At 36.7% G+C, this 26,358-nt stretch overlaps 1 protein-coding gene across 2 annotated transcripts in view; it reads right to left on the bottom strand.

The window, feature by feature from the left end:
- The window catches only part of PREX2 (phosphatidylinositol-3,4,5-trisphosphate dependent Rac exchange factor 2), a 287,857-nt gene that overhangs the window by 162,337 nt on the left and 99,162 nt on the right, over positions 1–26,358 (bottom strand). For both annotated transcript variants that reach the window (XM_008000802.3, XM_008000803.3), the window contains exons 10-17: positions 25,897–26,041; positions 21,095–21,195; positions 12,655–12,758; positions 11,925–11,974; positions 9,207–9,282; positions 4,693–4,765; positions 1,554–1,696; positions 1,299–1,391 (exon numbers count right to left, since the gene is read on the bottom strand). In XM_008000802.3, the coding sequence (XP_007998993.2) occupies positions 1,299–1,391; positions 1,554–1,696; positions 4,693–4,765; positions 9,207–9,282; positions 11,925–11,974; positions 12,655–12,758; positions 21,095–21,195; positions 25,897–26,041 (785 nt within the window). The remainder of the gene's footprint in view (positions 1–1,298; positions 1,392–1,553; positions 1,697–4,692; positions 4,766–9,206; positions 9,283–11,924; positions 11,975–12,654; positions 12,759–21,094; positions 21,196–25,896; positions 26,042–26,358) is intronic.

Below are 26,358 nucleotides of genomic sequence, written 5' to 3'. Positions count from 1 at the left end.
CTGCTGAGTATGTAACAGGCACTCAATGAGTACTTCTGAATGAATGAATGAATGAATGAATGAATGAATGAATGATCAGGAGGTTTTTTGTTTAAAAGGCTGGCAAAATTGCCAGATGCAGTGGCTCATGCCTGCAATCCCAGAACTTTGGAAGGCTGAGGTGGGCAGATCACTTGAGGTCAGGAGTTCGAGACCAGCCTGGCCAACATGGTAAAACCCATCTCTATTAAAAAGAAAAAAAAAAAAAATCAGCTGGGCCTGGTGGCATGGGCCTGTAATCCCAGCTACTCTGGAGGCTGAGGCAGGAGAACCACTTTAACTCAGAAGGCAGAGGTTGCAGTGAGCCAAGATCACACCACTGCACTCTAGCCCGGGTGACAGAGGGAGAGTTTGTCTCAAAAAAAAAAAAAAAAAAAAAAAAAAAAAAAAAGGCTGATGAAGTGAGAGAACATCAGGAGCATTAATCCAATGAGAAAACAGTCAAAGCATGTCCTTCAGTGATGGAAGTTATACTCACACAAAAGACTGTCAATAGTGATGGGAAAACAGAAGACACGACTCTTGACAGAAAGGAAGAACCATCTGCCGTGCATAATACAGTGCTACCCTATGCTGTCTCCGTGGGGCTCCAGGTCGGAGTCTGTGATTAGTGAAGCTCCAGGAACAAAGAATGAGCCACATGGCCTCCCAGAAGGTCAAGAAATTCACAGTCGAAGAGCTCTAGAACAGGGGTCCCCAGTCCTCAGGCTGCGGACCAGTATGGGTCCAAGGTCTGACAGGAACCAGACGCACAGCAGGAGGTGAGGGCGGGTGAGTGAGCATAAAGCCTGAGCTCCACCTCCTGTCAGATCAGTGGTGGCATTAGATTCTCATAGGAGCGCGAACCCTATTGTGAACTGAGCATGCGGGGGATCTATGTTGACCACTCCTTATGACACTCTAATGCCTGATGATCTGAGGAGCTACAGTTTCATCCCCAAACCATCCCCCACCCTCCGCCCGTGGAAAAATTGTCTTCCACAAAACCAGCCCCTGGAACCAAGAAGGTTGGGGACGGCTGCTATAGAATACACACCATCTCCCAGCCCCTATTATCCCTGAGTGGCCAGACAGGACTCAGCTGCTGCTAATCCCAAAGGTATTCAGTAGAACCTGTGAGTAAGATTATCCAGAGACATTATGTTCAATATGGACAATTTCAAGGCTGATTATCTTTAAAGGCAGATTTCAGTTTGTTTAGAATTTATCTATTTTTATGTCATGACAATACATTTAAATTAAATTCTAATTTACATTACCTCAGCATTAGATCCCCTTTCTACCAACTTTATTATTGGAACTTTGTTTTTGTCTTCTAGCCCAAAACCATAGCTGCCTTCATTGGATTTAATCTGAAATGCAAAATATTAACATTATTGATAAAGCAACTATGAAAAAAATTACAAGTCTAACAGAACGAAGTAAGGTGCCTCACCATCAAACATGTTAAACGCAGTCTTCTGCTAATGTCTATAATCAAGAAGAAAACTTATATAACATATCAATAAACTTACCAGTAATGACTTAGCTATAACATTTTCCACAACTTTTAAGTCATGTTTCATAAGTCGATGTTTCATATTTGATCCTTCCATTTCCTCATCCGAAAAAAAACGGAAAAGTAGGGGTTCATCTTTGAATTCGCTTTTTTCAAGGACTACAGAAAAAGAGATTCAAATTATTTCAGCTAATTCAAAAATCAAATTCATTTTCAATAGCAGTGACATTTATAAATTAATACCTGCACCCATAACCTCAATTTTATACTCCTAGGACTAGTTACATTCACAAGTAGCCCTGGCTTTTGTTTTGTTTGTTTTTTTCTATTTCTTTCTATAATTTTGAGCCAATGTCTCCTTTCAATTACTTTTACCTACAGGATTTTGAATTTTTTAAAACAAATAGTATTTCTTCTAAGGCTGACTTTTTAAAATTTAACCAAGTCCTTCGCTTTCCAGATTAAAATCCAAATTTAAATAAAAGACTATAATGAATCAAAAAATGCATGCATCCAAAACATAGAAATTTATGGTGTTTTCAATTTGTAGTAAACATTTTAAGCATGTTTTCAATATCCCACACAATTATGGGAAAATTCAAGTGGATTAAGTGTTGCCTTCTGTGTGTGAACAACTCCCATTGTGTTCACTTTTGTTCCAACACTTCAAACCAGAAATATGTCTTCTGGGTGAAATGTGATTTTAGCTTCCACGAATTCATGTTTCTTTTCTGTTTAAAAGCAATATTCTCAAATAACATTATTTCTAAAAGGTCTGGTTTTTCCCCCTTATCTGAACATTAGTATTTTCCCCAAAATCCCCTAAGATTCTTGGAATGCACTGATGAAATAAAGTTTATGTTTTGTTAGTATTTTTTAAAATAAGGCTAAATACTGATACGAAGAATTTGTATTCAGTGAAATCCTAACAGCTGTCAAAATACTTTACCAAAAAAAGTTCTCTATTTCTTATTTATCTGTCCTTAATACCTTGAAGGTTGATTCATTGAGCCAGAGACTAAAAGAAAGTGATCCCAGGGCACAGTAGAAAAAGTTAGGTTTTGTGATCAGACAGGCCTGAGTTTAAATTCCAGGTCTGGAAGTGAGATAAGAAAGTTACTTAATCCCTCTGAGTTTCAGTTTCCTCATCTGTAAAGTGGGAGCAATAAAATCTTCTACATATTGTTGCATAAAACCAAAATGAGGTAATAAATATAAATAACTTGGCATATAGTAAGCAGTCAAAAGGGACAGCTATTTGGTTTCATTATTTTTACAGAGTTCCAACAAATAATTGTTGACTGGATGAATGGCTTTACTGATCTTTGGTTGAAAGACTGGATGGCAACATGAGTTAACAAATAAAATTATCAACCACAAATTTAAAAAACAACAGAAGCCATAACTAGCAATAGAAGTGAGAATCTATTATTATTTCATGTTTTTGTAGAGACGGGATCTTGCTATGTTGTCCAGGCTGGTCTTGAACTCCTGGGCTCAAGCAATCCTCCCACCTTGGCCTCCCAAAGTGCTGGGATTACAGGCATGAGCCACTGCACCTAGCTCAGAACCTATTTTAGATTGACTTAATGATCTAAGCATTTTCCCAAAGCTCACTCAACGTTTCTGCTACAGCTGTTTCCCTCCACCAAACTGTCTTTTAAAAGGAGCATGATAGGGCATCAATAAAGCCAGGCATGAGCCACACTGTTCATGCTTTACCCACAGACTTTTGTATGAAAAACTTTTGATGTAACTCAATATTTTGTAATAAACTCTCAGATAAAATTACTGTGTGTTGGTGCTTTACTTTAAAGAAAAAAAAATTGAAACTTTTGCAGGTTTTCAGCTTGATATTATAGGTTTAATCCCCTAACATGATGTAATTTCTTCCATTCATAGTTTGTTCTTCAAGGATCAGTATTTCTCCAGGACAACTCACAGAGTGATCTGGAGATAGGGAAACAGGATGGAATTTCCCCCAAAACAATGATAACCATGGATCTTCTCAAAATCACTGTAACCTTTGCTGTACTTCCTTATTCATAAAAATGTAAAGATATTCTGAAAGTAACTGACAAATAGGTGTAAGTGCTAGCAAATATATGTTTATAAGCATATTATATTAATAATTTAACAGAGGCCAGGCATAGTGGCTCACACCTATAATCCCAGCACTTTGGGAGGCTGAGGCAGGCAGATCACTTGAGGTCAGGAGATCAAGACCAGCCTGGCTTGGTGAAACTCTGTCTCTACCAAAAAATACAAAAATTAGTTAGATGTGGTGGCATGCACCTGTAGTCCCAGCTACTCTGGAGGCTGAGGTGGGAGAATCACTTCAACCCACGAGGCAGAGGTTGTAGTGAGCTGAGATCACATCACTGCACTCTAGCCTGGGTGACAGAGTGAGACCCTGTCTCAAAAAAAAAAAAAAAAAAAAAAAAAGAAAAGAAAAGAAAAGAGATGACTGCTTGGGTTGGGTTTATGGATCCTATACGATGTTACAAATAGGAAAAGCTTACTCTCATTACCCTGATAAATCTAAGAACTTTATTTTTAAATTCTTGTTTGATGACTTACTTGAAGTCACCCCAGGGCACAATAGAAAGAGGTTTTGTGATGACTTACTTGAAATCATCAAACAAGAAAGAAAATTAACATTTAATTATCAAAAGTAATTTTTTCCTAGAGATCTATAATTTTGTTCCCTGAAGTAATTTTAAAAATACTTTTCTTAAAAATAACAGTAAATAGTCAACCACATATGTTGTCATTTAGTCATTCTAATATATACTGGCATTCAAAATAAAACCACAAGTCTAATCTGAAATAGTCTCAAAGAGGTTTGCAAGCTTAAAAACAAAACAAAACAGAAAAACTTCTAACTCAAGTCATTGCTCTTCTAGAATCAGCATAGGCTAGAAAAATAGGGTAGACATCATGGCAATGGGTAGATAACAGCAATTAGACATAGGAACGGCACCAGCAGTGAAACCGAATGCAGTTATGATGACCCAACCTGAACCCATAGCAAGACCCAGATAGTCTTGCTGGCTCATCTCCAAATGACCTAACTGCAGCACTGGGTGTTCCAGTATCCTAAGAACCAAAGTGATGAAATACATCTGTAAGCTCCCAGGGTAAAAAATCCCTACCATGGTGCATAAATCCATTGTCACAGAGTCCAACGCCAAATATCATTGCCTCTTCTCTGGTGCGGCAATCTCCCTGTTAACCGAAAAAGCACTGTGGGAGTTAATAGGCAACTAAAGGCTTTGTGGCCGCTTTGCTCCATTTAACATTCCCAGCACCAAATTCAGACAAAGCTTTGCTTATAAAGCAAGCATTGCTTTATAAGACCAAATGCATCTAATTGTTACAGAACATCCGATTAATTATGAAAACATTTTCTTTTGGCATTAAGTAAAACAAAGATTTAATATTTCTTGAGAAAAAAATATACTTTATTATACACAAAACTACATGAGTAACAAAAATTCACTGCTACTGTAAATGATGGCTGTTATTTCTTAGATTCGATTTCTTAGATTTTGTATTCCAATTACGCAACAGGGAAATATCCTGTAAATTGACAACACACTAATTAAACAATCATTATGTATGATCTCAGTCACTAACTATTCCCTTCCACCAAATGGCCTTGCCCTCTGAGGACCCCTGAAGAAATCTATATTAATACGATGACCTGTAAGACCTCACGAGTAAATCGTTTGGCTGAGCTAGCAAATACAAGCTTCTCTTTCATTATTTTGCCCAAAAAAAATCAGATCATTTAACTGAATCCAACATAATAGCCCAAAGCAACCTTTTTCTTTTGGTTTTTATTTAGAAAACATCTATTTTATTTCTTTAAGTATGGATCTGCGTATATGAACATGCGTGTGTGTGTGTGTGTGTGTGTGCGCGCGCGCGTGACCTTAGAGTTGTATTGCCATAGTTTAAGAAGCTTTTTTCTCACATATTATCTCATTTTCCCCCAGTCCTATCTTTTAGCACTTAGGTATATTACCAAATCTATTCTCTCCTCTCTGCCTTCTATTCCATTTCTATTGTCAATACCCTCATATGGTGTTTCTTACTCTCTCTTCAAAATTACCATAAATTTTTCTGGACTCTTTTTAACATATGCTGTTAAACAATTAAACTTTTTTTTTTTAAAAGACGGAGTCTCACTTTGTCGCTCAGGCTGGAATGCAGTGGCTTGATTTCGGCTCACTGCAACCTCCACCTCCCTGGTTCAAGCGATTCTCCCACCTCAGCCTCCTGAGTAGCTGAGATTACAGGTGCACACCACCACACCCGGCTAAGTTTTGTATTTTTAGTAGAGATGGGCTTTCATCATGTTGGCCAGGCTGGTCTCAAACTCCTAACCTCAGGTGATCCAACCGCCTCAGCCTCCCAAAGTGCTGGGATTATAGGCATGAGCCACTGCGCCTGGCCAGAATTAAACTTTCTTACACAGAAAACTCGGTTCCAAAACTTCAAACAGACTGTTCTTTTGGAATAATAATGTACAAAAATTCTCTGTTGGGCTTTTAAAACTTTCCATATCTTGGTTTTATGCTTCTTCTCCAGCTTCACTCTCCAAAGCTCAATTCCATACCTCATGCTGTAGGCAACTTGGCCTCCCTGCTGTTGCCTGAAGTCTGTGCTCATTCTTCTCCTGCTTTCACTCATGTAATTGTTCATAGCTGCAATGCCCTTCTCTTTACCCTCCACTCACTCACATTCTACCTGTCTATCAAGGAGCAAAATAAGGGTCCTACCTCATATTGTGACAAATCCAACCCTCACTAATCCTCCTAAGAACTACCAAAACACTTATAATCTGTAACTTCAGACTCTGCATCTGGCCTTCTTCAAAAATCGAGCTTTTTTTTTTAATTTTTATGCATTCATTCGAAAGATACTTATTTTTTCTACATATTGTGCCAAGTGATAGAAAAAAAATATTAAACCACTCAAGCACAAAATAATTCCCTGCTCTGAAGTAATTCAAATCTAGGGTAGGATTTGGTCATTAAAAGGTAAGTAACTTACTAATAACCAATTTAATCCATATTCCCAATGAGGCTGATATACCTGGGGATCTGGGACCACAGAAGGTGACCCTGAGCCTAGGGTAGATAGAGGATCTGGCAAGGCTTCTCGGGGGAGATGACGCTGCAGCAGAGCCTTAGAGGGTACGTGAAATTTAGCCCAACTGACCAACATCACTTGAAGGCAGGAATCATGACTGCTTCCTGCTTTGTTTGTGTATTCCATCATCAAAGCAGTTGCTTGAACATTAAAATTACAAGAAAAGCTTGTTTAATAATCACTGACATTTGATTGCTTTATTTGATTAATTATTCAAATGAAATACTGACCAGACTAATATTATTCAACATAATGGTGTAAAAAACATAACCTAACATGTTCTGGATTTCCTATGCTTTTTAAAAATCCTACTTGTGCCATACCATATGGACCTGGTGAGCGTTTAGAAAAAGCACAGTAAGACGGCATGGATGTGAAGAAGCAAGGCATTATTTAATTATGAACTATGAGTGACCCAAACCCAAATCACAATGTACAGGAATTGAATGATGCTTTAAAGGTACATTACTGTACATGCCAAGTAAGAATTTAACTTTGTTAAATAGGGTATTTTATTATAAACCATTATACTATAATAAAAGCAGCACAACAGTGAATGAAAAATGTATTCAGAAGAATACAACACTCATTTTGTTTTCCAAGATGACATCGCACAATATATTGCAGAATAAGAGAAAAACTATAGGATCTAGAATATACTCCAATCACAGTAGAGCCAGTTTTTTCACTCTGTGTTCTAAAACCATCCAAATCAATTCAGTGTCTTGGTCCATACTGGAAATCCAGTATTATCATTTCAGAGTCTTGGTAGAAAGAGACCCTTACTTGGAAAACAAAAAAGTAAAAAACAAACCAAAAAAACCCTCTTCTTCGTGTTAGATTAGGAATTTTAACTTGTTGTTCTCTTATCCTTCCATTACTATTTCTGCCTTTTCCAAGGCAACCTATGTGGTCCTAATCTGAAGTTAAGCAATCAGAGTTGATTATGTTGATACTTACATTAGGATGTTTTACAATGTCAGAATCATAAAGTTTTGGTGATAGAAAAGAGACGGCATGTACTGCTATTGCAGTAAGCAGTAAACAGTTGTAAAAACTAAAATCCATAGAGATTGAGTGACTTGTCTAAGTTTTTATAACTAGTTACTAGCAGAGCTGGCATCAGACACTAGGTTATGTGAGTCCCAACCAATGCAATTTCTATTATGTACAATTTCTGCAGACATTATCATAATAAACCATGAAGAAAAACTGATGAGAAAAAAATTGCGGCTGGGCGTGGTGGCTCACACCTGTAATCCGAGCCCTCTGGGAGGCTGAGGCAGGTGGATCACTTGAGGTCAGGAGTTCTAGCTGCCTGGCCAACACAGTGAAACCCTGTCTCTACTGAAAATACACAAATTAGCCAGGTGCAGGGGTGCGCACCTGTAATCCCAGCTACTCGAGAAGCTGTGGTAGGAGAATTGCTTGAACCCCAGAGGCAAAAGTTGCAGTGAGCTGAGATTGCGCCACTGCACTCCAGCCCAGGCAACAAAGTGACACTCGTCTGGAAGAAAAAAAAAAAAAAAGGTTGGGCGCAATATTTATATTAATTAGAAAAATTAGTATATTCTTCTAATGTTAACCCTTGGAAACAAAAAGTGACCAAAAAAAGTTGATACCTGATTTCCTGAGTTAGAACTTTACAGGTTTACTCAGCATCAGTTTTTGCTTCAAATACACTTTCTTTAAGTTTCTCACATAATCAACACATCATACAAGTTCACATGAATTCTAGAACTGTATAATTTCTATTTGAAAGTCCAACTCCAATAATGAATATAGAAACCAATTCGAATGACACACGTTGACCACAGCGTTATGAAAGGCTCTGATGCTAGAAAAGCCACTGAAAATATCCATTGATGTTTTATCTAAAGGTAATTGCCAATATTTAAACTTTTGAATATTTGAATAATTTATAGTTGAATGTCTGTTATGATGGACTAGATGCCCTAATTTGTTTTACTTAAAAGCAAATGACATTTTCTCAATTCTAGCAGTCAGCATCTAAATCCTGAGATGCAGGGCAACAATCACAACAATAAATTCCTTTCTTTTTTAAAATGGACACAGGCAGATACTAAAAGCTCATTATCAAAACACAATTATTTTCTAAAAGGGAAAAAGGCACAGGGAGATTAGAATAACTTGCTAGCATTAATAAACAGATACTTTAAAACAAAATGTAAAAACATAAAAAAAAATGTAGTAAATGAGCATAGCTATTCTTCAGATTCTCAAATTAGTGTTTTTTGATGGATCTCATCTGATATTTTAAAAATAAGAACATCTTCCTTTTGAGAAACAGGATAACATAAAAGTGAAGTTTGAGGACTCTAAAATCAGATTATCTAGGTTCAAATCCTAATTCTGCTTACTATTAGCTGTATGTACTTATTTTTTTTAATACCTGCTACAGATGAAAAAGAGTAAAAGTACTAATTCCCATACTCAAAGTTTAAAGCAGCAACAAGTGAAACTCAGCAACTTCTATTTGTCTATTTACCTGTGCAATTAACCAGTCTATCAGTTTGTTGGCCATGACCACAGATTTGTAGGTCCTTAAATGGTAATCTTTATCTCTACAAAGGAAAAAATAAAAACAAACAAAAAAACAAAAATTAAGCAAGGGGATATGTGAGCAGAAGAAAATATTTTCATTTAGTATCAGTATGCAACAGAAAAGTTTACCATGGTAACCTGAGTTAATTGCCCAAATTACATGCAAATAAGAGAAGTTTATTATGCATGTAGAACACCTAAAAAATCCTCCACCAGCTTATACTAAGAGAAGATACCCACAATGTTACCAAAACAGGACATCTCTTCTTTCACATTTTCTTATATCCAAATAGATTATTACTGCTATATTAGCTGGAAATAATTTAGTTGGAAATATAGTAAGTCCACACTTAACACTGTGGATAGGTTCTTGGAAACTGCACCTTTAAGTGAAATGAAATACTGGATGCCGCAGAAACCTAACTCTTATTTATATCAATTAGCCTGTGGCAAAACTGGTTTCATTATACATCATTTCACTTAAAGTTGCAGGTTCCAGGAACCTATTGATGACATTAAGTGAGAACTTACTCTACAAAATCGTATTAATAAAGTAATAATAAAACAGAATTTCTTCTCCTTAAATCACAGTAGATTATACTAAAAATCTCAAAATCTGTAAAGAAATGCCTTTTATTCCTGCTCCTGAAAGCTCCAGGAAGGCAGGATTTGCACTACAGTATTATTCACACAGCTCTGCTGTAGTGGAAAACAAGCAGTTCTGTCCTGAAGTAGACACACTGAAAACTTGTTATTCTTTTTGCCTGATCAGTTCACGGACATAGTGATACCACATCCCTGGAGAACCAAAAGGATCACTGGCTCTCCACCTCAGACTCTCCGTTCAGTAGATTTCCCAGAACTGAGAAATCATTCAAAGTTCCATCAGATACCAACCAAATTTCATGATCAGAACTGAATGCCCAAGGGCAAAAATTTATAATTCATTTATTTTCCAGACCTGGATCATAAAAGAATGAAAAAGTGACAGTCTTTATAAAATGTTAAAAATTCCAAACTGCGAAAGACTTGAAGTGACTAATAATTACTAGTTATATTCATTGTTCTTTAAATCTGTCTCCATGTTTCTCACACCTCATCACCCGTTTCATCGCGGTTTCCGTAAGTATCGTAAGAAGAAAAAGTGTAGTCTATTACAGACCACATGCAAGTCTGCAGCTCTTCATGCTAAGTAACTTTTCTTTTTACAAGCTGAATTCACGCATATTAAAAGCATGACTATCATACATTCCTTCTGTTTTATGGGTTTTTCCTATAAATTTTCTCTTTGCAACTCAAAAACAATTGTCATTTTTAGCCAAAGAAAAATTCCTTATCAGCTCTTACAGATGCAGCTTTCTTGATAAGAAATCTCATATGGCTAAAACATATTTTCAGAGCACATTTTTGCCCATATAAAACCTACATATACACAGGTTACATGGTGCATTAAACATTCTTGTTTTCTCTTAGGTTAGCAGAAAAGAATTTTTAAGCACCCAACTGCTATTAAGTACTTAATATTAAGTTATCCAAAATATTTATGGGTATCTATGACAAAATTATGGCAGAGTCGATAAATATTTATTCTTTTTCACCTTTTTTCCAGTTTGTGAAGCCTAGTTGTGAAAGTAGATAGGACACTTTCAGTATTTGTGGGTAAGATCCTGTTCTCTCCTCCAGGACCTGCAACCAGTGTGTTCTCTATGCAGTATAAGTGGGCATTCCAATACACTTAGCAACATCTGGAATCTTTATTTTTTTAAACTCTGCATTTTCTTGGAATTACAAACCAAAGTGAAAAATAGGAACACTAAACATTTGGATTTTATAGCCAAGATTGAAAAGCATTTTTATCTATTCTGAAAATGGTACACGCATATTTTGTTGTGGACTATGATTTAGTCAGTAAATTCCAAATAATATTTGACCATTTCAAATTACTTTAACATTCTATCAGTTAAGGTATATCAGTGTACATTGCAAAAGTACAATTTCCTGAAGATCTCCTCTGTTAGTCATCATAATACAAACCTCAAAGTTTTCTATTGTCTTTCTAAAGAGATAAACTAAAACTTAATCCTGATTCCTCTTTTAAAACAAGTGTGTCCTCTTCAGAAGGAAAAACATGATAAAGAATAAAATTATAAAATTATACTTATTAACTTCAAAATAATTCTTAATTTCCAAGTACAAGATCTTTTCTTGGAAAAAAAGATTATGAGGAGGAAATATTATAAAATAAAATACATATTCAATATTTGATTATAAAATTTAATTTAAAAAGTTAACATACAAATAATAATAATGACAAATATGTAAACAGTATTTCCAAATCCTCTCCCAACCAATCAACTTTTATTTATTAACTATTAACTGAAAGTGGATTATTTCAAGTATATAATTTACTATGAACTAATGGCAAAATAATTTTAGAAATCATAATAAAAAGTGGAAAACACTGAACAATTAGAATCTCAAGAAAATGTAGGGATATTTTACAAAAAATTATTCCTCAAAATAATATTTTAAAGTAAAATTTTCACTTTTGGAAAAAACAAAAACAAAAACAAGGCAACAAGTTCTAGTTGAGTAATATTTACCTAAAACGCAGTACAAATACTTCCATTTAAGTTTCCCAGAACTTAAAAACCAGACTCACCTTATCACTGGAGTAAAAAGGCTATGAAGACGACAATATAATCTTACACCCTACGTAAAATAAAGATATATCAATAACGAGTGAGATCACCCCCAGGGACACACACATCAATGAAATTTTGAAGTAACAAATTAATTCACTGTCAATATTTGAGAATCATCACAAAATCTAAACCAATTTAAAAATTATTCCAATGTCATGATACATCATAAAATGTATCATTAAATATAGGATTAAAATTGTGCTATAAATTCCTCATATATGACATACACATACGAAGGTTTTTCTAAATTATTTTTCATAAAATATAAAATTTCTAACATAAACAAAATATACCAATACAGTAATACATCTATAATACTTGTTCATCATATATCAATAAAGTATTGTCAACTGTACAAAAAACTGGCATTACATTTATTTTACACATCTGTATTTTTTTTTAATTCAGGTAGTTTGACAACATGCTGCTACATGTGAAAGAATGTTCAATGGATATAACCCTGTGAGTGATGCAGCAGTACTATCATTTAGAATTAGGTAAGAGAATGAAAAAACAATTGAACATTAGAATTCTTGAAATACCAAAAATAAATAAAGAGACTTGCCTGTAATATAGTCAAATTTTCTAAACTAGAAAAATTTTGTATGTTTCTCAACTACCTTTTATCTTTGTGAAGAATGGCAACATGCATTCTAATATTGGAGAGGTTGAGGGAGAGGTCGTTACCTTTGAAATCACATCCTGCATCTCATTTCTTGGATAAAATGTTCCATCATCATAGCGAAATCTATATAACATCTGTTCTGGTTTGAACTGATGTTTATCGGTAACTAAGAATATAGAAACACTATATTAAAATAACGATACTCTAAAAGGGGGCAGATAAACAGCAAATAAATTTATTAAATACATATTCCCAAATACGAAAACTTCTAGTTTTACAAAAAGCTTCTCTAACACAGCAATACCAATCCAGTATTTTAACAGCAAGATTCATAACAATATTTTGTTTAAAATATTACAATTTCCATACAATGATTTGAGAAATAAATTGACATTTGCCACATTCAACTATATTACAACTAAATACATATTCAAATATATGTATTTATATATGTACATGAGTATATAGTATGTATAAAGGTATACACAGTGTGTACATTTATATAAAGATATGATTTTGTGTTTTCTGTTACTTCACAATACTACAAAGTTGAGCAAAAAGTGCTCTTCAAAGAGCAGATACTCAAACTAGTGCATTGTGATTTGATTCTCAGTCCTACAAATGAATTTTACCATGTATCTGTTTTATCACACTGTGATCAGGCCAAGACCAGACATACACCAATCTTGACCATTTATCCTGTGTTTGGACCTCCAGAGTAGCTTAAATCAATTTAGTATCTAACCGATGCCAAAATTGTAACTGTTCTTACATTAAGAATTGCTTTAAAATGTCAATGTTTTTTCTTATTGGAAAACGAGAGTGTTCATTCTTCATTACCATCCTCAAGATAAGACTTTTGTATTCATAAAGACTCCTATTCCCAGGACCTGATGCTTTCACTGATGAATTCTACCAAACATTTAAAGAACAATTAATTCCAATCTTTCTCAGACTCTTCCAAAAATAAAAGATAAAGGAACACTTCCAAAACTTATATTACAAGGCCAGATATGAATACTACAAGAAAAGAAAATTATAGACCAATATCACTGATGAACATGGATGCCAAAATCCTAAACAAAATACTATCCAATCAAGTTCAATAGCACAATAAAATGATCATATACCGTGATCAAGTGGGATTTATCCCTGAGAACTAAGGGTGGTTCAACATATGCAAATGAATAATTATGATGCATCACATTAACAGAATAAAAGATAAAAATTATATGATGATCTCAATAGAAGCAGAAAAAGCATTAGTCAAAATTCAGCATCCTTTCATAATGAAAGGTCTCAACAAATTTGGCATAGACGAAATGCACCTCAACATAACAGAGATCATATATGACAAGCCCACAGCTAACATAATACTCAATGGTCAAAAGCTGAAAGCTTTTACTCTAGAATAAGAGGAAGATACCTACTTCCTCTACTTCTGTTCAATATGGTACTAGAAGTCCTAGCCAGAGCAATTAGGGGAGAAAAAGAAATAAAAGACATTCAATTGGAAAGAAGCAAAATTGTCTCTATTTGTAGGTGGTATGATCTTATATATAGAAAACCATATAAATTCCACCAAAAACTAATTCAGTAAACTTGCAGGATACAAAGTCAACATTAAAAAAATCAGTAGTATCTCCATATACTAACAATGCACTATAGAGAAAAGAAATTTAAAAAATGATCTCATTTAAAATAGAATCAAAAAATAAGATATAACACTTAGGAATAACACAAGAAGGTGAAAGATCTGTACACTGAAACCTATAAACCACTGATGAAAGAAATTAAAGAAAACACAAATAAATGGTAAGAAATCCCACGTTCATGGAAAGGAAGAATTAGTTTTGTTAAAATGTCCCTGCTACTCAAAGCCATCTACAGATTCAATGTGATTTCTATCAAGATTCCAAAGGCATTTTTCACAGAAATAGAAAAAACAATCCTAAAATCTGTGTGGAAGCACAAAAAACCCACAATAGCCAAAGCAACTTTGAACAAAAGAAACAAAGCTAAAGGCATGACATTACTGACTTCAGACTCTGCTACAAAGCCATACAAAGCCATAGTGATAAAAACAGCATGGTACTGGACAAAAGCAGACATGTAAACCCATGGAACAGAATAGAGATCAGATCCCAGAAATAATTTCAGATTTATGGTCAATTGATCTTCCACAAAGGTGCCAAGAATACACAACAGAGGAAGACAGTCTCTTCGATAAATGATGTTGGGAAAACTGGATATCTACATGCAAAATAATTAATTTATTATTTATTAATTATTAATAATATAATTAATATTAATATATTACATGTTATATTAATATTAATGATATAATAAATATAATAATATAATTTAATGATATTTAATTATTATAAATGGGACCCTTTATCTCACACCATATATAAAAATAAATTCAAAATGGACTAAAGACTTAAACATATGATGTAACACTATAAAACTACTAGAAGAAAAGATTAGGGAACAGCTTCTTGACATTTGTCTTGGCAATAACTTTTTGGAGAGGACCCCAAAAGCATAAGCAACAAGAGCAAAAATAGACAAATAAAATTAGACAAATGCAATTGCATCAAACTAAAAAGTGTATGCACAGCAATTGAAAGAATTAATAAAATTAAAAGACAATCTATGGAATAGGAAAAATATTTGCAAACCATATATTCAATAGGAGGCAAATATTCAAAACATATAAGAAATTAATTCAATTCAATACCAAAATTAAAATAACCCAATTAAAAATGGGTGAAGAATCTAAATAAATACTTCTCAAAAGAAGAAATAAAGATGCCCAACAGGCATATGAAAAGTTGCTCAACATCTCTAATCATCCAGGGAAATGCAAATCAAAACTATAATAAGATATAACCTCACACCTCTTAAGATGGCTATTATCAAAAAGACAGAAGTGTTGGTGAGGATGTGGAGAAAAGGAAACCCTTGTACACTGTTGGTAGAGATGTAAATTCATACAGCCATTTTGGAAAACAGTATGAAAGTTCCTCAAAAAGCTAACAAAGGAACTACCATATGATCCAGTAATTTTACTTTTGGGTTTGTAATTCAAAGGAAATAAAATCAATGTGCCAAAGAGATATCTGCATTCCCATGTTCACTGCAGCATTACTCACAATATCATGATAAGAAATCAGCCTAAGTTTCCATGAATGGATGAATGGATAGATAGAGAAAATATGATATACTGTATTGCAAACTTGAAAATTGATAAGAGAGTATATCTTAAATGTTCTCACCACAAAAAAAGCGATAACTATGTGAGGTGATTAATACACTAATTAGCTTGATTGTGGTGATCATTTCACAATTTATACATATTTCAAAACATTTTATATACCATAAATATTTGTCAATTATACCTCCATAAAGCTGGGAGGAAGGGGAGGGAATCTCCTACTAAATCTCTACGTTTTCTCTTTTTCAGGCTAAGTTGTTTTATATACTGTCTAATAACAAATGTCTGTTTTAGAAAGTAAAAACCTCAAAGTAAAAGTCAAAGAGTTTATATTTAAATATTTTCTTTACAGGGAATGCAACATTTGCAGAAGAGATAATTTGCTGCAAAGAGCTATATTTTTATGATTAGATGAAAGACTTTGACCTTTATTTTTTGCTAGAAATGTTGAAAGAGGAAAGAAAGTTGTCAGAATTCTCATTAACTACATTTGATGCATCCAGAAGAAAGTCAAAAGACTTGTTAACACACATAAACACACACATACATATGTGAAGTTTCAGCTCTTTTACCCCAGCCTATCCAAACGTTCTACATGGCTTATGACCATAAATTGTTTTTAAAAAAAAAAAAAATACAATACAGCTTTTTGGTATCTTCTCCCCAAGCCAAGTCATACATAAAACAGACTGTATGAAAGAAATATAAAATCAAGAGAAATACTGTGAAACTCTACGTGTTTTAAGATCAGAATTTTTTTCTACTATGCAATCTACCTATTCCCATTTTTATCCCTTAATAATCATTGAAATAGATTGTCTTGATATTCCAGAATTCAAGAAGTTGAGCCCAAATGTTTTTGCCACAATGAAACAAGTGGTAGTCCAACCTATTTGACAGGGAGAGCCTAGCTGTAAGGCAAATGCTTGTGCCTTTGATAACGAACCTTGGGTTAATCTCAACTCTTAGCTGTTGCCTTAGAAAAAACCTGAACTGTTCTGCATTTGAATATACTCTCCCAATTTATCTAGCATGGAAAATGGGTGTATAAACTACAGTTCAGGTCCTCTAGTGAAGAAAGTTGCTTAACGCAGTCTTTTAAATAATTGTGTGAGAGAACCAGGGCTGTAGTGCAAATGTTTAACAATTGGCTCTGTAGGTGGTGAAGGTGGGGGGAGAAGAGGAGAAGTTCCGATTTGCGGCATTTGCCCGTTTCTGTTGTATAAATACTCCCACTGTAACCAATATCAAGCTTCCAACCTAAAGTCACTGACCATGGAGTTAAAGGTGCAGTGGCACTCATCACACAGTATTTTCACCATACACAAGCAATAGATATAAATAACCTCGACGGCATAGATAATAGTAAAACATTGTAAAGTAATCAGAAAGTGATACATTTAAAGATTGTTTTACAGGTCCGGCATGGTGGCTCATGCCTGTAATCCCAGCACTTTGGGAGGCTGAGGTGGAAGGATTGCTTGAGCCCAGGAGTTCAAGACCAACCTGGTCAATATAGCAAGACCTCGTCTCTACAAATTAAAAACAAACAAACAAACAAACAAATTATCCGGGCATGGTGGCATGCACCTGTGGTCCCAACTACTCACAAAGCTAAGGCAGGAGGATCACTTGAGCCCAGGAGGTTGAGGCTACAGTGAGCCATGATCACCCCACTATACTCTAGCCTGCGCAACAGAGCAAGACCCTTCCCCCAACCCCCCCAGAGAGTGTTTTACCCTTTTTGCAACATAATTTATGCACTTACATGTTTATATAATTGAATTAATAATAATTGTGTTTAAAAACTAACCAGCCTACAAAATGTATTTAATTATCAGCTCTCAGGAGCTTGTATGAGCCAACTTCAGCACAAACCATGGGATATAACAAATATTAATAAGATATGAGGTCTCTGTTCTCACATAAGCATTCCTACTGCAAAGAGTAGCACCAGACAAGATACATATTGTCAGCATACCACAGAGAAAGCATACGCGGCCTCAACCCTAGAGTTCCTGCTATAGCAAGTCTTTGCTGATGGCGAAGTTCTCAATCATATTCGCAATGTGAATAATAGCAGTAATAGTCAACTTCTTTTTTGCTTGCTCTCTTTAAAACAGATGGTTCATTCAACTTTATTTTAGGAATTCTATTTTCACCAAAATGCAGCTGGAACCACATACTAATGATACTAGTACATTTGGCTCATATCTCTTTATTCTAATAGAATTATTCTACTAATGTGAAATTGCATAATATGTTCTCTCACCCCTAGTTTGCATGTCAACATGAACCAGCAACCTTTATTTCTTAGTAGTTTAAGTCTGTTGTTTCACTCTGTCCATCAAGAAACCCAGCTGCTCTCATACTTCCTTCTAGAAAGGCAGAAATATGCTAGGATACGATGGGAGAAGTCATTTTTATAGGAAATGTTGGGAAGAAAAACTAGCTGGTTTTCCACTGGCTAACACTAACTACTGTAACAAACAAACCTCCCTAATATAGTGACTTAAGTTGTAGAAGCTAATTTTTCATTGAGGTAAAATCCAATCAGTGGTGAAGGATGAGGGATGGTGCTCTCCTCATGCAGGGTCTGGGGTCTTACAGAGGCTCAGCCATCCTTAATGCAGGGCTCCCAGGGTCACCTTGTGTTTTGTGTTTTTTTAATAGCCTGTACACTTCCCTTGTGCATCACTTTTGTGTACATGTCCTTGGCTGCAACTCAATTTCACGGCCTCCCCTTGACTGCAAGGAAAACTAAGAAATGCAATGTATGCACACCCACAAAAAATAAAAGCTAAACCAATTTGGTAGACAACTACTCAATTTCTGCAACTGAGGCATAGTTCCCAGGACAATATAAGATCTATTCAATCCTATTAAAGACAGGGCAATTATTATATATGCTTGTTAGCATTTTATGATGTTAATATATAATAGTCATAATGTTATTTTTACTTTTAAATTTTTAAAGGATGCTTTTAGCCTACCAGATGCTAAAAGCAGCCATATAATGCTTTTAGATGTTTTAATGATGCTAATGAAACAAGCACAAAATCATATACAATTTATAAGTATCATCTGTTCACTCAAAATATAATCATTCATTCAGCCAATATTTATTGAGCACCTGTATGGGATGGGAATGCCAGGCATTTGCTATATAATAACAAATGAGGCTCTTGTTCAGATAGTGTTTATATTTTTATTGGAGGCCAGGGAAGGGATAGGGTGATAAAGATGTAATAAACGAAGACACAAGTAAAACAACATAATAATTTCAGAGTGATAAGTACATAAAGAAAGATTTCAAAGTAAAAAAAAAAATAGGACATTGGAATCACAGGACAGGATGGTCTTCTAAAAGTCAAAGGGTCATGGAAGACATGAGTCGTGAATACAAGGATTTTTGTCTTTTCATTCACAGCTCTGTCTCTATCACTTAGAAAGGCTCCTGGCATATATTAGGGATTAATAAGTAACTGTTGAATGAGAAGAGCAAAAGCTAAGATCCTAAATAGGAAGTCATCTTGGAGTGTTGAAGAAAGAGACAGAAGGTCAGGGTGGCCACTGTGCAACAAGTTAGGTACAATGCGAGGTGTCAAGCTCTGAGAGGAAGTCAGGGGCCCTATCACATCGGATCTTATAGGTCATGGTAAGAAGTTTAGGGCATGTAATAGGTCTGAACTTTTCTTTAAGTTTGATCGTAAGCAATTAGATGGTTATAAACAGAGGGATGCTTTGATCATATCCCCGTTTTAAAAGGTCTCTTTAGCTGTGACCTGGAGAGTGTACTACGGGAGTGGAGAACAAAAGTGGAAGCAAAGGAGGAGATGACGTTGACTGGAAAGAAGGTAGGGATGCTGAAAGGAAGATAATTCATTGTTTAGGGACTTATTTTGGTGGTAGAGTTCACAGGGCTTAACGGCATGAGGGAGAGAAAGGAATTAAAGATGATTCCTGGCTGGGTGGATGGTGGTACCATCATGTAGGCAACACCTAGTGTGATAAGGAAAGATGGGAAAGATCTGGTTTGTTTGCACAGCATCTAAGAAAGGAAACGAACATCAAAATACCATAGCCAAACATCCATATTTATTAATAATTCCCTTTTTCTCCTCCCCCACAATTTACCTTAGAACTTCTTTAAGCTTTTGTCCTGAGTCCCATCAACACTGCTTTCTTGGTTTTTGTCTGTTTGTTCATTGTCAGTGTTCCCAGGAGTCTTGTACTCCCTTGAAACGATTCCAAATATGTCTCTCACCTTATTTCTATCCTGAGCTTCACCCCACATTCTCAATCACTTGCTGGTCACTCCCCACTGGCTATCTGACACAGTCCATAGCAAAGCCTGCATCTTCTCTTTCAACCCTGCTCCTCCTCCTGAATTAGTTATCTCAGTCGTTCAGAGAAGAAGGCTCAGAATACTCTAATCTCTCTCTTCATTCTTCATCACCTGCATCCAAAGAGTTATAAAATATGGTATTTTAGCTTTGCCAGAATCTACCCATGGGTTTTTTCATGCCCAAGGATACAGACCTGCCAAAGCCCTTGTACTGCCACCCCTGGGTGCAGTAGGGACCCCAGAGAGGCCTGGTGCTTTGCAGTCTTGAACCTCTCCACTTCAGGCTCCATGCTGCTGCATCTCATAGCCGTGGACCCGAGTTCTGATCATGGCTCTGCTTAAAAGCATTCATCAGCTCCTGGCCCCTTTCAGAATAAGCCCAAATGCCACAGCAGACTTCAGATCTTCTGGAATCCAGGCTCTGCCTGCCTTTTTGCCACACGTCCCCTAGCCAGTATGTTCATCCATGGACCCACATGAGGCTTTGTGCTGGTCCCCAAAGAAGCCACCACAAACTCACCCACCACTGTGCTGGAGTGCTGTTATTTCCTCCAGGTGGACTGCCCCTCTGCCCTGCAGTCCCTGGCAGAGTTCTGTTCGTTCTGCAATGCCCAGCATCACTGTCATGTCCTGTCCTCCGTGAAGCACTCCCAAATCCTCTAATTACTATAGAAGTAACCATGCCTTCCTCCACAATCCCACTTCTCTATTTTCTAACACTTGCCTGTATTGAAGCTCTTCATTTTAAGGTTAACAAAGATAGCCCCATAAACCCACACTCCCTGAAACACTGTTCTACACATATTAGGTACTGAAAATGTTGTTAAAAACAATAAGCATCCTAATGTGGGGAATTGTAGACTAAACTGATGAATGGGATTAAGATACATATGGTGAATAAATGTATTAAACAAGTAATTAATAAAGTAATTACCATGGTGAATGATTCCATTTTCTAATAATGCTTGTCCCAAGTGCACACCTTCCTCAGGCCTGTGAATCTCTCCAATTTCCAACAGCCATGACACAAATTCGCTGCAACAGAAAGCCAGTGAAAAAGCTAAATGGCTAATCTTTTCCTCAGCAAGTCTTTCCATACCATCCAGTCATGAAGCAACGATGAAAGGAATCTCAAAATATAAAGGAATATTTGCAACACATTTCAACAGATTATTTTTTCACATATGTGAGGCCTACAGCCATTTAAGTTGAACTCTATTCTAGAAAACCCATGTCTGTACATTCAGACATTACTACACTACACTTAGTTTTAAACTGTTCAACTTGTTGAGGCCTCTAATAAACACAAAGTGGAAATTTTAGAGTAGCTTTAATTAAAAGGTTAGCATTAACATAAAGGCAAATGTGGGACTAAAGGATTGCAACAGATCCTAAAGATAGCTAAAGTCAGAACTGAATAGAGTAGTAACAACTTAATATAAAGAGGTAAGCTGTCTTTAATGTGGTTCCCAGGCACAGAGAACCGGTGAGTTTAAAGATCCAGGAAGGAAGAACAAAACAAAACCGCATGTACCGTGTGACAGGTAGGATTCTACAGAAATCCTCTCGCTGTCCTCCTACCATACCAAGATTCCCTCCCCTTGGTTTTTCAATTAAATTCTAATCTAGGTACTGCTCTGAAGGGACTTTTGCATATGTAATTAAAACCCCAAGTCAGTAGACTTTAAAATATGTAAATTATCCCAGTGGGCCTGATTCCGGGAGTGGAACCCTTTGAAGCAGAGTTTTCTGAGGCTAGTGGCATGAGAGGAAGTCAGAGAAATTAAAAGCATTAGAAAGATTCAATGTGCCACTGCCAGCTCTGAAGATAGAGAGGACCTGGTACCAAGACACGCAGCCTGCAGAAGCTGAGAGCAACCCTTGGCTGACAGCAAGGAAACAAGGACTTTATTCTTGCAGCCTCAAGGAGCTGAATCCTGACAACCACCTGAGTAGGCTTGGAAGGGAGCTTTTCCCCAGAGCCTCAAGATAAGAGCCCCGTCTGGCCAGCACCTTGATTTTGGGGTCATGAAACCCTAAGCAGAGAACCCACTTGAGCGCTCTTGGACTTCTGACTGGTGTTGTTTTAAGCTGCTAAGTATGTGTTCATTTATTATACAGCAATAGAAAACTAATGTACACCAAAAGACATATAAAAGTTTTACTACATTGTTTTGAAAATGTGAAATTACTTGGTAAATTCATTATTGTATCTCATCTGTCATCCATAAGGAATACTCCAGCACAGAACCATCCATCAGAACTGTCTACCACACACTGCTGCGGCTGTGAAGGCCACAGTGGATTATAGGTTACATCTGTCACCACTGCAGGGCAGCCCCAGGCATCACAGATAATAAGGATGATGTTTTGTATCACTTAGGAGAGCCTCAGCTATACAGCGATTTAAAAAAAAAAAAAAAAAAAAAAAAGGTCCCATGGTATCATTAAGGGAACACTAAATACAGAGACATTTTACAAATAAAAAATATTATGTTGCTCATGTTTTAAAAGTCTAACATTTGAACTTTTATATAAATGATTGAATTTGTTGTAGACTGGCTTTCTTTTTTTGGTTAGAGAAACAAAGCTATGGACTGCATCAGGAAATTATTTCTTCATTAATTTCATAAACAAAAGCAAGAAAAATGACTAACATCAAATAATTGAGGGATATAAAATTCTAAAAATGGGTTGTCTAGACTACAAAAATAAGGCAGAAAAAGTTAAAATTTTTTTATTCTTTTATTAAATAAGAACCATTCAAAACCATTGCTTTTCTATTGCTGCATAACAAATTCAAAAGAAAAATATAAGAAAAGGTGAAACAAAGTGTAGCAGTTAATATCATGTACTCTGCCATAAGACCATGGGGACTCAAATCCTGTTTCTCTTTCCACTACCTGCATGACCATGAGTTCATGAATTTAGCTCTTTAAACCTCAGCTTCTTCATTATTAACATAGAGATAATATTAAGAATGTCGTGCCAGGTACAGTGGCTCATGCCTGCAATCCCAGCATTTTGGGAGGCCGAGGCAGGTGGATAATTTGAGGTCAGGAGTTTGAGACTAGTCTGGCCAATATGGTGAAATCCTGTCTATACTAAAAATAAAAAAAAATTAGTCAGGTGTGGTGGCATGCACCTGTAATCCCAGCTACTCGGGAGGCTGAGGCTGGAGAATCACTTGAACCCGGGAGGCAGAGTTTGCAGTGAGCCGAGATCATGCCACTGCACTCCAGCCTGGGCGACAGAGTGAGACTCCACCTCAAAAAAAAAAGAATGTCAATGTCATAGTGCAGCCAAAGGATTAAATGAGATGACAGATGTCAGGAACTCAGCACGGGGCCTGGCACATAGTGAGCTTTACTAACTCAGCGGTTGACAAGTGGGTTGAGATGGTTGTTATGTAGCTAAGGCATAATTCTCTAGTCTGATGGCACTAGATTCCTGAAAATGTCCAATTACAATGAGGAAAGAGCCATTTTAAATATTGCTATAAACTGGAAACATTTTTAAGAGTGAGAGGTCAAGAGTGTAGGAACCCAATGAGTGGCTTTATCATTGGACCTACTGAGGCAATGGGGAAATTCCATCAACACTCTGCTAAAGGACAATGATCTATGCAGAAATGACCTCAAACTTGCACTGTAAGCAGCAGTAGTGTGCTGTTATGGAAAAGGCCACGATAACCTAACATTTACTGAGTCTCTCCTACCTATCAGGTGCTCTGGGAGAAGCTTCATATAGCATCACAATGAACTTGCACAATTCCCATAGGACATAGCGTGAGTGAAGGGTTAGTAAAATGTATTCTTCTTCAATAAGAAAAAATTTGGCCCTGGGCTAACTTTCTATCATAGCTATGCTCCCCTAGACATCTGATGAAGGTAGTGTGTCAACTGCTAAACTAGGCAGCATTGCAATGGTAAAAATGACCCCTGGTGGCTAATTTGCATACCTATAAAAACCTAGTGGGAAGCCATAACTTGAAGTCACTCTCTTGCAAGTGGGCATATCCCAGTGAGGACCCTGAAAGTTATGCCCATGGGGTGGGTACAAGAGATAGTGTTGCTTTGCTACACAGGGCTTCTATGCCAAGATAAACTCACATCTTCTCTTTCCCTTGCATGAGAGCTACTACCACCTAAGGGGTACCTACAAGCAACAGTATAGCTCACTGGCAGATGTGTAGCCTGCTGGGAGGATTACTACCAGTGAAGAAGAAAGCCAGACGCTGCTCTGCAGGCAGAGGTTTTCCTGGCCTATAGATTTCTGAGGTGGGGGTTGGGAAGTGTATTAGCCCTTTTTCACACTGCTGTAAAGAACTTCCCCGAGACTGGGTGTATTAGTCCATTCTCACACTACTATAAATAAATACCCAAGATTGGGTAATTTATAAAGAAAAGAAATTTAACTGATTCACAGTTCTGCATGGCTGGGAAAGCTTCAGGACACTTACAATCATGGCAGAAGGGGATGCAGGCACATCTTACATGGCAGCAGGTGAGAGAAGGCAACTGAAGGAGGAAGAACCCCTTATAAAACCATCAGATGTCATGAGAACTCACTCACCATCATGAGAACAGCATGGGGGAAACCACCCCCATGATCCCATCACTTCCCACTAGATGCCTCCCCTGGCATGTGGGGATTACAACTTGGATTATAACTCAAGATGAGATTTGGGTGGGGACACAGCCAAACCGTATGAGGGAGGCAGAGGTAGCCTATGATTATGTTGTGTGTTCCCATCGCTGGTTAAAAAGACATCCTACTGAGCACTGTAGGTAAACTCTACCATCATCTCCATGTTTTCAGCGCAAATGGAAACTTAACCATCCCAAATCACACAACAAATTGGTGGTACTACTGGGAGCTGAATAGATAAGTTTGATGCCAGTCTAGACTGTAAACTACCACTCCAGCCTACTTTATAAACTTGGGCATTGCTATTCACTAACAATATGAAATTGTTAAGCTCCCTGATCCATAGTTTCTGTATCTTCAAAAAAGTATAAAGGTATTTAACTCCTACCTAAGTATGTATTCCAGCATTAGAAATAATGTATAGGAAGAAGTCAGCACAGAGGCTGGCCTAAAAAGAGTTACCTGAAGGCAGCTAACCTTCTTTCTGGCCCTGCACTTATTAACCCAGTCAAGGAATCCCACTTTATGCTGTCCAAAGGAACCAAACAACACTCAGTCACTCTGCTCTACTCTAAAAACTAAAGTGACCTCTCTGCCTATTACTCACTGCCTGTCTCTTTACACGACCCACATTTTCAGACTCTTCACCTACACCCTTTATCCTGAGTCCAGCTGCCTAAATTCTAAATTAACTGGTAGTTCAGACTGTCTTTTATCTTCTCTGTCTTTCTGACTTTCAGGCCCTATACACATGTCCGTGCCCAACCAGTCATCCTGTCCCCTGCAGGCAAACCCACCTGCCTATCATTCCTTGCCTAGACCCAACCTCCCTTTCCCCTGGGATCATGACATATCAGAAATCTGAGAAGTCGTGAATGAATGGATGGATGCCTTAAGTTTCCTGGTCATGATTCTGGCTCTCTGTCCATTCCTTCATTCTGCTACAGCCCAGGAAATGGCAACTGTAAAGAAGTTTTCAGAAGTGCCAAAGGAAATATTTTTAAAGGAAAACTAATTGAAGGAAAGTTAACAGGTGAGATAATGAGAATGTAAAAGAAAGTCATGCACCCAAACTCCCAACCCTACCTTCCAAGAAAGCATTTAGGGAACGTCGTCAGTTTTCTTTTTCTGTCTTTGATCAGATTTCCTTCTCTGCACATCATTTTATAAAGTTTCTCACCCTGTTCAGAGATCATTACCCAGGTATCTTGCTCCATTCCTAATTTTAAACCTATCAAAAATAAGAGAAAGGAGAGGTAACTGAAAATTCTCTTCATTCATTCATTCAGTTGTGCCTTCATTAAGCAAGCATTTGTTGTAGGTCTACCATGTGCTGGGGGTTGTGGATACAGACCCCTGTATAATAGTGCCCTGGTGTTCAAGAAGCTCAGGGGCTAGGGAGACCTGCAAGGCAGGGTCTCCAGGGTATATGTCACCTTCATGCAAATTGTGCCCCAAAGGCATAAAGCTTTAGCCAGAGGAATAAGAAGAGCAGCTGAGTCTCAGCCTCCACTGTGTCCTGGACCAGGCACCCTTGCTCAGGGTTAG

This window comes from Chlorocebus sabaeus, chromosome 8, assembly GCF_047675955.1.
Source record: "Chlorocebus sabaeus isolate Y175 chromosome 8, mChlSab1.0.hap1, whole genome shotgun sequence".
NCBI classification, from domain to species: domain Eukaryota; kingdom Metazoa; phylum Chordata; class Mammalia; order Primates; family Cercopithecidae; genus Chlorocebus; species Chlorocebus sabaeus.
This window is presented reverse-complemented; position numbering and strand designations above follow the sequence as displayed.